The following is a 12,141-nucleotide window of genomic DNA, read 5'->3' on the forward strand; positions in this document are numbered from 1 at the left end:
ATTAAAATAAAATAAAAATTGCGGCTAGAGGGCGCTTTTCATTTGTGAATGAGATCTAATGGACGGATTGATATTGGTTTTAGACAGTGTCACTCGGTTCATTCTTAAAATAAAATGAGCGGATCTAATTTAAAGATGGCGATTTGCTTTTTCTTTTGATCTTGATTGACGTGAAGGAAAACTTTTGTAATCTTTGAACAAAATACGTTGGAAATGTCATTGTTTTAACTCTTCACGGAGGTGAGCATAGTTAAATACTTAATTTATGCTGTTTTATGCTGTCTTAGAAGAAGTTTCATAAGGATTCAGACAAAACTTTCATATCAGTTGCCGCCCGACGTCCGCGGATATTCGGTTATTAAAGAATATCCGGTTGTAATTACCAAACTATCCGGTTTATAAATAGGTATTCGCGCCCTATGCGGATATCCGGTTAAGAAAAAAAAGGCATTCGCAGTTACGGATAGGAAAACCTATTCGCCATTAACCGGATATTCGATTAATTCTCCCAGGCCTATAGTTAACCACCTTATATACATTTGTAGGTCTTACATATGTACTCTATGTCTTGGCGTGTCATGGTCGAGCGGTTAAGAGCACCGGATTCAAGCTCTGGTGTTTGATCAGCAGAGTGTGGGCTCGAATCTCGGTCGTGACTAGGCCTGGACGATATGACGATAATATTGTCACGATACGATATTGAAAACAATATCGCCAATATCGATGTTGGTTTTGAATTTATCGAAATATCGTCTCAAAACGATAAAACGGTAATAAAATGAGGGTTTTTTTATTGTGAAAAAAAATATCTTGAGGCGGCAAAAGCTGTCGGCCGCCATCTTGCTTCTTCACAGAGCTTGTATTGTACATCATGGACAACAGAGGGCGCTTTCCTGCATTTGGAACTGTTTTGGCCATACAGCTATATAAAATAGCATCGGTCGTGTTGACGGTGAGTTGACCAACACAAGCGAATCAACTGTGAATATCCATACACAGCTATAGTGATGATTGTGAACGCATTGGAATAAAAATAGCGGCACCAGGTTTTTCCTCCATGGGTTTTTAGAGATCGCAACACTCCAATCGATTGAGGTACAAATATGATTTAATTGCTTCAGAGCCAGTGATGTAAAACAAAAAAATATTACGTTTTCTGTTTCATGGAATATGGATGTAATGTTAATTCAGTAATTTTCATCAAGGCGGTTTGAATAAAATTTACGCAGTCCATTTTTTTTTTTATTTAACAGTCATGTTTTGTTTGTCTTGTCTTCGTCCTTGCGGTAAACTGTTTTTTTAGCGTGCGATTGAGCCATTGTTGTCCCCTTCTGAAGGGTACTTTCAATTTTCAAAAATCTTCACGATATATCGTCATATCAGCGATATTTACCTGACGATATATCGCCAGTCAAAATTTTCGATATCGTCCAGGGCTAGTCGTGACACTTGCTACGCAAAATTGGAGAGGTAGCGCTTTCTACTCTACCGGCCAGGCTTCGGATCCATGATACCCACGCCTACATCTGGGGCCAATTTCATAGAGCTGCTTAAGCAAAAAATTTGCTTAAGCACGAAAATAGCTTGCTTATTTTACACATGTTACTGGCCAAAATTTCATGCCATATTCATTGCTTATGACTAGTATTTAGCTGTTGTTTACTTAGCATAACAATTGAGTGGCCGGTAATCTGATTTTACTAAGCAATGAATTTTTTGCTTAAGCAAAATTTTGTGCTTAAGCAGCTCTATGAAATTGGGCCCTGTATTTCCAGTAAAAGGGGTAACCCTGTTTCAGCCCTAGGAGTAGCTGTGGCAAAGGCCTTTGGAAAAAAAAAAAATTGTACCCCCCACCGTGTCTGGTGACATAAAAACAAACAAAAAAACAGCCATTTGTTTCTTGTCTTTAACCATACTAGGCATTGGTCTTACAGGCCCATTGGTTTACAGGCCTAATGACTTGACGTATTCTAAATATTACACTCTTACTTTAAAACAAATAAAAGTGGAAATAAATGAACACTGCAGAGTGTAAAAATCCTGTGTTTTCTATTTTATCTTACCATTATTGTATCAATTCCAGATCCTAGCTACATTGTAAATTCATGGCTAGGTTTTATGCTAGCAATGCTAGCAATGCATACGGAACTCTAGTCACAATGATTGTATAATGACTGTCGGATTTAACTTGTTTGCCCACCCACTACGCACTGTGCTAACAAAAACGTCGCACATACATTAGGCTTATTTTGACGGAATAATCTTGTTCATGGACCTCGGTGATTCACCTAATTGAATTAGATCTATCAGACATCAACAAATTTGTACAGCTGTCAAAAATAGTTCCTGAGTTGATATTTCATTCAATTACTGGCTACGATTTTGTCCAGCACTTGTGCAAAGTAATATGTTACATTGTACATGGGGATGTATGACTGAATACTAAATGCACACTAAATGCTTTCTGATTTTAGAAACATGAAAAATGAAAATTGTTGTCCATTTTGTGATGAGATGAATGTCTGACATTCAATTTCATCATGATTTGTATGTGCTGGCTGGCCCTAATTCCATGGCTCTGATGATACGCAAGGAATCGGGTAAGCAAGGAATCGCACTAGTGGTAGCTTGAAATTCCGCACTTACCTTAAAAGCATATTTCACAGGTTAGCAGGGAATCTTTCCTTGTGCGTATGCGGACATCACGTTAAAAGGCATTATTCACTTACACAGCTACATGTAGCGCAGAAATATGGCACTCTCTCAGTAAGCGGAGAATAGTGATCGTATTAAGCACTGATTTTGGCGGTAAGAAGCCCATGAAACTGTTTAACAAAATGTGTTTATATTTTTAATCACTGGTTTTACCTGGTTATTTTTATAGTTTTCTTTAAAAATTGTTTTGTCCTTTACTTTATTGTTTTTTGATTGATTTTTTTATTGACTTTTTTAAATATTGATTTTTCTTTGATATTTGAATTATTTGAACTATAATTGTCAGTGTTCTCCCTTTAACAGAGGTTTATTCCAGCTGTTATATCTACACACTCTCTTTCTGTTTTTGTCATTCTCGTGGCAGACAACATTGTTTGTCAACAGGTTTCCCTGATTTAAAGATTAGAAAACAAATCAATCAATAAAGAAATGAAATAATAAACATAAAATCATAAGTAATTACTCAACCATAGAATCTATGCAGGCAAGTGAATGGTTTGAATGATTACAAAGTTCTAGAAAATGTTACGAGAAGTAGGAAGGTTTCGGTCTCCGTGGTGAACACCTAGAATGTTAGGTCTGGTGGTCTGTGTTTTTTTGTCACTACGTAATATCTTGAGTAAAAACAACGTTATGTTCAAATGTTGATTTTGAGTCTGATGAAAATCTTTCATTTCTGTATTAACAGAAAATGAGTGAATGAGTATTTTGCCTTTTTTTTGTACCGGTTTATTATCAGGGTACTTTGGCTTTATGATTAGAACAACATACATATTTAGTAATTTTCTTGTAATAGTGTTTAGTGTGTCACTGTATGTACTTTCGCAATTTTTGCCAATAATACAATTATGTGACACTGTCTATAAACTTAATACTATAATTTGTTGTAAAATAAAAATGTTGAAGAGTTCATGGTCGGGGTGCCCCAAGTTGGTTCATAGTGATTGGAAAATTCTCAAATTCCATTTAAAAGTTATTAAACCATTTTGAGAAAGCAGGAAGTCAGTGCAGACTCTAAATAGGATGTTTTTCCGTGAGTGAGTAAGCCTCACCCCCCCCCCCCCCAAAGGATTAAACAACGCTACAGGGAAATAAAAAGAATAGCTTAAAGGAGCCTTGGATCGAACGAGTTGGTCTTTAAGACGTTTGTGATCGTTTTTTATAGAATACATATGGTTGGAAAGATGTCTTAAAAGTAGAATACAATGATCCACACAAGTTTGCCTAGAAATTGTGTGGTTTTCCTTTTACTCTGCGAAATAACACGGTCGGTCATTTATGGTGGTCACAACTTTGACTCCCATAAATAGCCGACCGTGTTAGTCGACGAGGTAAAAGGAAAACCGTGCAATTTCGAGGCATGTTTGTGTGGATCATTATATTCAACTTTTACAACATCTTTCTACCCATATGCATTTTACTTTAAAAAAAAAATGGTTACAAACGCTTTTCAAAGACCTACTCGGCCGATCCGAGGCAAGATGTTCCTTTAATTCTCTCAACTGCCAACCTCTTGATTCTCAAGATTTGAACTGAAATGAATCGCTTAATCCTTTTATCTGCTCGTTTTTGTCCTTAAAGGCACTGGACACCTTTGGTAATTGTCAAAGAACCAGTCTTCTCACTTGATGTATCTCAACGTGTGCATTAAATGACAAATCTGTGAAAATTTTAACTCAATTGGTCGTCGAAGATGCAAGAGAATAATTGAAGAAAAAACACATCCTTGTCGCACAAGTTGTTTGCTTTCAGATGCTTGGTTTACATGTTATAGGAAACCTTACAAATTAAAAGTACAGAATGTCAAACATTTAAAATTGTTTTTAGTGTTGGCCTGCACGTCCATTTATATGTTGAAACACTTTTGGGGGGTTTCGGTTGTTAAAAAAAAAAAATTCACAAGGGTTGGAGAAACAGTGATCAAAAACCATCATATATGCTAGTCAATATTTGCATTCGCCAATTATGCACAAAACGTTCCAGTCAAAATAGTTTGCTAAGCAAAATTGCTAGACGAAACTGTCCAACCCTAACCCTACCCGTGGTTAACACATAGTGTTAGCCAGATGGGTGTCTGGGTGTCTTTTGGACACCCTGTTTTTAATTTGGACACCCTGTTTCATCTGTCATTTACATGTAGATTTGTTGTAAGTGAACAATTTGGACACCCAGTTTTAAAATTTCCAGCAAATTTGGACACCCTTTTACTAAATCCTGGCTAAAACCTTGGATTAACACGACGGATGCAAAGTGTGTTTGTTTTCTCAAGTGCCTTCATTTTTAATGGACAAACATGTATACCAGAGTAATACAAACAAAAATTCTGCAATGGGGAATTAACTTGTTAGACAGTGGTTTAGTTTTAGGTTGTTGCTGCAACACTAACAACACACACACACTTGTACAATAAGTGTGTGCTCACCTATGACCTAGTGAGAATTATAAAAATGCAGCAGTCCTAATGAGTACATGTACGTGAAATCTGTAGGGAAATTGTGGATGAGTCATAAGCATGACTAATAAACAGTCAAACAAAAATGTCTGTAGCTGTTAAGCGGTGAATTGGTAATAAGCAATGTTTAGTGGGAGAAAGTCATGTCAGCATTGATTTCATAAAGCTGTTTTAAAAGCAAAAATTGCTTAGCACGACCCTGCATGTATCTGTAGATGTAGGTCACCAATCACCAATAGAAAACTTGTGGATCCCTAAAATTGTTAAATAAGGATTTGGGGAGAATTGGAGATCAGTCGCAGCAAGTCACAGATTTGATGCTCTGCAAAGCTGTAGTTGTTGTCATATCAGTTCAATTTCACAGATCTGCTAACCGCGGGCTGTAAGCACAAAAATGATGTGCTTACAGCCCACAGAATCACATGTATGCTCTCTGTGCCCAACTCAAGCCTACCTAGAAATCGTGGTATTAAAAGCAGTGTGGTGAAATTGGGCGCAGGTAATTTTAAGTTCGTAGGTAATTCTGAGTAACGTGCACATCACCGAGAACAATATTTTTATCTGCTGATTTAGTTTGCCGCCACCTGCTGTCCCAAAAACTCTTTGTATCGCTTACCATCCGTGTTAATTTATGCCAAATAATCTACATTTTAGATGACACTTTATGCTGAAAATTGAAATTTGACCTGCAACTTACGTTTTGATTGTACGCACTTCCATGTATACATTACTTGGCTACTGACGTGTTGACACAGGTTTATCAGCAGGAATTGTGGGATTCAAAACTGCATACACCTCTTCCTAAATATTTTTTTTTCTTTCTCTTTTTTCCCAGAAATTCCAGGAGATATCTGCTGCCTACAAATGTCTCACAACGGAAGACAAGGATGCCCAGGTTCTCACAATGGTAAGTTTGATTTGGCCATATTATTTTTAGGTAAAACATACAGTCATATATAAACACACGTATTTGACAATAAAGTACTCACAGCGCTGGCACAATAAAGTATCACAGCGCTGTATTTTGCTTAAATATCTTTTTAGCTTTAATGTTTATTATAATATGTAAAAAAATACTGTACAGCGTTTTGAGATTTTTTTTTATGTAAGATGCTATATCAATATCTATTATTATTTTTATTATTAACAAACAGAAACATTTCATGATGATGTCATAGCGATGGACGCCATTTTGATTACGTCATGCCTCCCCCCCAAAGAAGTCTTTGGAAAACAATGCACCTTCAAGACATTTTGTTGAATGTTTTGAATTATGGGACCCATTTACGTCATACGGTTACGATTTACGTCATGTGGGAACTATCTATACTGAATATTAAGTGTTGCTTTATGAACACAAGCGTCAAGACCAGGATTTGAACCCACACTGCTGATCAGAAACACCAGCGCCTGAGTCCGGTGCTCTGAACCACTTGGCAAAAACATGCCACAATATACAATGTAGCTCTATAACTTAAAGTTTTAGTTTTAGCCTTGCTCAAGGCAGTCGAATTATTCACTCCGAAAAAAGACCGCCGCTGTATAAAAACCCAGCCGTATCCACTGTGCGTAAAACCCAGCCGTATTCACTGTGCGTAACATCGCACGACACGATGCCCCCGTACACTATCCGCATGCGGAGGCCGTCAGGCCGACAGCCTTGTAGGATCTGTGTTGAAGCCACTGACCTCATTACTATAATAAGCGAAGAGTTCCCACGGTCAGCTCATTACCATAATGCCCGCGAAAGACGAGACATGTTTACCTCACACACCACCACCACGGACGCATGATAGGGTCCAAAGGTCGTGATAAGGGAAGTGCGTGATTGGACGTCAAAATGAATAATTCATTTGCCTCACATCCTGTGTTGTCTGATAGGTCTGACGAACGATATACATATTCATGAGCTGCATACTAGCATATCCTCGAGCCCCCCCCAATTTCGTCCACTATTGGAATTTTTTCAATACAACACATTAAAACGGGAAGATACAGATCCGACAAGGCTGTCGGCCTGACGGCCTCCGCATGCGGTTAGTGGTTTACGAGTGCGATGACTTGTGTGAACAGTATTCGTGCGATGTGACAGTGTGTATACGGGTGGGTCATTCGGTGTGATCGCACACACCATGCACAGAGTATACGGCGGGTGGGTTTACAGCTGCGTCTTTTCGGAGCGAATAATGTGACTGCCTTGAGCAAGGCTATTTTAGTTTGTGCACTGTTGTCTTATTCTACAATCGAGAAGTTCTCACTGTAGTACTTATTCATTTATGAGTTTAATTTTGTGTGTGTAATTCCTTGAATCAACTGAAAAATTTTGGTTTTTAAGGCTAACTTTATTTTTTGGTGATCTTTTTGTTTTCACAGGACGATATGTTTGACCTGTTCGCACAAATATTCTTTGACTCAAGAGGTAAGAGTTTACCAGTATTTGATTTATTTTACCCATAAATTACCTTTAACCCATGTATGCCTGACTGGTCACACTGCCTGCACCCATGTAGTGCCCATCGTTGTAGTATTGTACTTTTACTTTGCCAAATTTCGAACTCTGCTGCTCGTGTTATTACCTTGACTAAAAAGTCCTCACATATTACGCCTGTTTTTATATAAGAGTTACACTGGTTTGTGCTGCAACTTGTGTACCCCAAGGGCTTTTCCAAGGGGCAAACCTTGTGAACCTCTTGTTAAACGCTGTATTCCTCCCTCTCAAACAAGGTTTTCAAAAAGCACCCTTGTTCTATAAGTTACGGGTTCTGTTCATTGCTCATTTCCGCTTTAATAGCAGATGTGTGTTAAGCATTTTTTCTGCCCAAGGAGCTGAAGGAACTTCAGGCCTGTACATGTGTGCTCGGTTTTTAAAAGGGCAAGGGCACCAAGGCATTTTCTCCTTTGTAAAACGCATCCTACAAGAAAATTGCAATTTTCTACTGGAACATTTCAAGGGCACCAAGGCAATGACCGGGGGCAGGGGGCATTGAGGCAATCGCCTTCGTGGCCTTCGTGAATTCGTATCAGGCCTGGAAACTTGACCCAGATATCTTAAATGCAAGAGGTCACCAGGGTCAGGTAGAATTGAGAGTATTTAAAAAAATTCTTCACAACTGTCTTGAAGCTTTCTACAATGGTTTTGCGTTAAAGCAGGGCCAGTTTGAAATTGAGGGTTTTTCTATTTTTAGTCCAAACGCTCGTTTAGCTTTCTACAAGGGTGTTGCGAATTAGCAGGTCCAGTTGACAATTGACAATTGACAATTTTTCCTCCAAACCTTGCTTTAGCTTTCTACAATGGTTTTGCTTTTGAGCACAGCGACTGTGACTATGATGATGATAGTGATGATGATGACTTCTCGTGGGAACAGGTGGAGAAAAACAGACACTTTACTAAAAAACAAACAGGTCAGGGGTTATCCTCAAATCACTTTTTTTAATAGATATTAAATTTGCCTTTGGGATTTTAGTTTTGGTTTTACCCTTACACCGATGTGTGCACTGTATACTCGGTTCTTTCCTGAGTTCTTAAAAAAAAAAAAAACCCATGCTATTTCCCGGGTGGGATTTGAACCCACAACCTTTGCCAATCAGGCCTGTGAAATCTCCGCTTTAAAGCGGATTTCCATTCTTTTTAATTTTCCCAGTCCGCATTTTTCGTGGGTTCCGCTTTTTTCCCGTTCCTTGTTTTTCTTGTGAGCTCCGCTTTTTCTCGTTCCGCTTTTATCTTTTTTTTACATCCGAAATAGATCGTCAAGCAGCACGTACCTGGAATCGGGAGGCACTTTAATTGCGATTTGATTTGATTTTGACATATGAGTCGGGGGCTAGACCCAGTAAAATGCTCTGTCTTGTTCTTTCATTGAAGCCATTGTTCTTCATTTTTCGTTCAGCGCGATGTCTATTTTACATGTACTTCAATGTCATTATTCAATTGCACCAACAGAGGGCGCTTTACTAAAGAGCCAACACCTTGAGACAAGATTAGGCACACATGGTTTTCCCCCATGCGACGTCCGTACGTCGCTGTGTGTACAGTGTGTATTTGTTTGCGACAAGTAATGCATAATATGGCAGTCCACGACGAGGACTCATCGCGCTTGTGGATTTATTTCTAAAGGAATGCTACAAAAATATATTGAAAATGAGGATGCACAGCACATTGTTACATGTAAGAATTGTGGCCTACTGTTTATGTGAATGTGTTGTCTACGCTTCAGTTTTTAATTAAAGCCTTTTATTACGTTCGTAATTTTGGCCCAAAATCTGGACAACAATTTTCCGCTTTTTTTTTTCATGACCCGCTACATGCCTGGCCAATATAGAGCCGATGTTTTACCCACTAGACCACAGAGATTGCCTGATAGCTAGAGGCAGTTTGATTCCAATATTTTTAGCCGAAAGTACCGCTAACGATTTAATAGATGTTAAATTTGCATTGGGGATAAAGAATATTCATTTTGGTATTTCCAACATACACTGATGTATACTGTCAGTACTTACCCAAGCTCTGCAAATTTAACATCTATTACATCATGTAACCTCCCTTCAATTTTAAAAACATTTGTTTTTATTATTTATTTTTTACAGAATTTTCCTATACAGCCAACCGACCTTCTGCCAGTGTAAGTAAAATGAAACCTTTTTCCCCAAAATAATTCAAGCTCTTGGATCTACTTCTCTAGCACTGGGGATACTGTTCCCAAAAGCTCCTTGGAATCTAGAATTCCAGGGGTTAACAAAAGATGGAAATGCCATCATTTCAATGTACCTCCTAAGATCTGGATCCAAGTTTTAGACTTTTTCGTACGCAGTGACTCTCAACATGCTATTACCCCTGCTCTGCGTTCCTAAACAGTTAATTGTTATAAAAGACACTGGACACTATTGGTAATTGTCAAAACCAGTCTTCTCACTTGGTGGTTCTCAACATAGGCATAAAATAACAAACCTGTGAAAATATGAGCTCAAATGGTCGTTGAAATTGCGAGATAACTATGAAAGAAAAAAACACCCTTGTCACACAAAGTTATTTGCTTTCAGATGCATGATTTCGAGACATGATGCATGATTTCAAATTTTAATTCTGAGGACTCAAAATCAAACTCGTGGAAAAATACTTTTTTTGCAAAATCTACTTCACTTCAGAGGTAGCTGTTTCTCACAATGTTTTATACTATCATCGTCTCTCCATTACTGGTAACCAAGTAAGGTTTTATGCTAAAAATAATTTTGACCAATTCTGTAATGTTCCTTAAAAAAAATATAACAGGAGGCAAGTAAGAACGCAGATGAGTTGATGAAGGAGGAAGAACGGCAGAAGAAGAACCGAGAGAAGCGGAAATCCAAGAAGAAGCGTCAACGAGACAAGAAAAGGGAAGAGAAAGATAAGATGCAGGAGGAGGCGATTAAAAAAGAGGAGTTTTTAAAAAAGGCGAGAGAGTCGGCAGAGAAGGCAAAGAGACAGGCGGAGCACAGGAATAATTCCACAACATCTACATCTTATCTGGTTAGTCTTAAATGGGTCTTTTCTTTATGTAGGATTTGAAACTTATGGAGCTCCAGGAGTACCATCCCACATATTGAGTTACCGACATAATGTATCTCATCAAGATGACTTATTTTGTGGAATAAGTTAACTTACCGACATATTTTATCTTGTTAAGTCGACTTATTCAAAACAACCAGTCAACTCAGCAACATAGTTTATCTCAACAAGTCACCTTGGATAAAATGATAAGTTGACAATTGACATAATTTTCTTCGCCAAGTCGACTAAGATAAAAAGCCAAATTTTGCGATTCAGAATTTAATTGTGAGTTTAAGTTCCATATCAGATTAAAAAGAGAAAAAAAGTTAAAATATTTATGTTTTTGTCTTTTTCATCCCACTTTTTCTGTCTGTCTGTCTGTCTGTCTGTCTGTCTGTCTGTCTGTCTGTCTGTCTGTCTGTCTGTCTGTCTGTCTGTTTGTTTGTCTAATCTCTCTGTTTATTTTGCTGTGCAGGGTGCAACAAAGTCATCGTCTTCCAGTAGAGTAAATAACAACACCATTTCCAATAGCTTAAATTCTGCAAGAAGTCAACCCAGAGCTCAGTATGACGGCCGAGCTAAGTCCAAGTCAGCTGCTGACAGGTCAGTGTAAATTGTTGTCTTGTACCTAGACTAAGTGTTGGAGGATTCACTGTGGAATGGGTGGCTAGTGCATAAATAGACTGGTCCCTTAAAGACAGACACTGGTCTTGTAGACCCAATGATTTCATTGGATACAATGATTTCATTGGATATACGTGCAATGATGCAAGCTCTCCATATATATGTTGTGATTGGTCCGAGGTGATGTTTGTCAGCTCGTACTTTCGATTGTCTGCATCGGCATGTGCAGAATGTTTGTACATCATGTAATGTCAGGTGTCGTGGTCGAGCAGATAAGAGCACCAAATTCAAGCTCTGGTGATTCTGTTCAGCAGAGTGTGGGTTTGAATCCTGGTCGTGACACTTGTGTCTCTGAACAAGACACTTCACTATAGTCGCTTCCCTCCACCCAGGGGTAAATGGGTACCTGTAAGGGCAGAGATGGTTCTTGTGATTGACTTAGCCGAGTTGCGCATTTGTTGCACATGGCTGTAAACTCCCCAGGGAGTTGAGATGGTTTAAGGAATGATTTAAGGCGCAGTGACCAGGGGTAATAGTGTTGGAGCATTATTGGACCTGAGCGAGATATAAGAAGCCATTATTGTTTTATTCACTATGTACATGTAAACGTGAATTTGAGAAATTGTTTTTGAGATATCGCCAAAAATCCAGAGCGGTTATAACACGCAGGAAGAATAATCATGATTGGCATACACAATCAGAGAAACACTTCTGACAGCAATGGTTTTTCCAGATTCAATTTTTTAGGGGATACTTTAAGACACTGGACACTATTGGTAATTGTCAAAGACTAGTCTTCTCACTTGCTGTATCTCAATATATGCAT

General features: G+C 38.4%; 1 protein-coding gene across 1 annotated transcript in view; it reads left to right on the forward strand.

The window, feature by feature from the left end:
• The window catches only part of LOC139940351 (uncharacterized), a 34,375-nt gene that overhangs the window by 5,359 nt on the left and 16,875 nt on the right, over nucleotides 1–12,141 (forward strand). Inside the window, exons 3-8 of the mRNA XM_071936565.1 lie at nucleotides 6,003–6,074; nucleotides 7,541–7,586; nucleotides 8,450–8,569; nucleotides 9,752–9,786; nucleotides 10,434–10,670; nucleotides 11,167–11,294. Coding sequence (XP_071792666.1) covers nucleotides 6,003–6,074; nucleotides 7,541–7,586; nucleotides 8,450–8,569; nucleotides 9,752–9,786; nucleotides 10,434–10,670; nucleotides 11,167–11,294 — 638 coding nt within the window. The remainder of the gene's footprint in view (nucleotides 1–6,002; nucleotides 6,075–7,540; nucleotides 7,587–8,449; nucleotides 8,570–9,751; nucleotides 9,787–10,433; nucleotides 10,671–11,166; nucleotides 11,295–12,141) is intronic.

The sequence above is a fragment of the Asterias amurensis genome, chromosome 8 (assembly GCF_032118995.1).
Source record: "Asterias amurensis chromosome 8, ASM3211899v1".
NCBI classification, from domain to species: domain Eukaryota; kingdom Metazoa; phylum Echinodermata; class Asteroidea; order Forcipulatida; family Asteriidae; genus Asterias; species Asterias amurensis.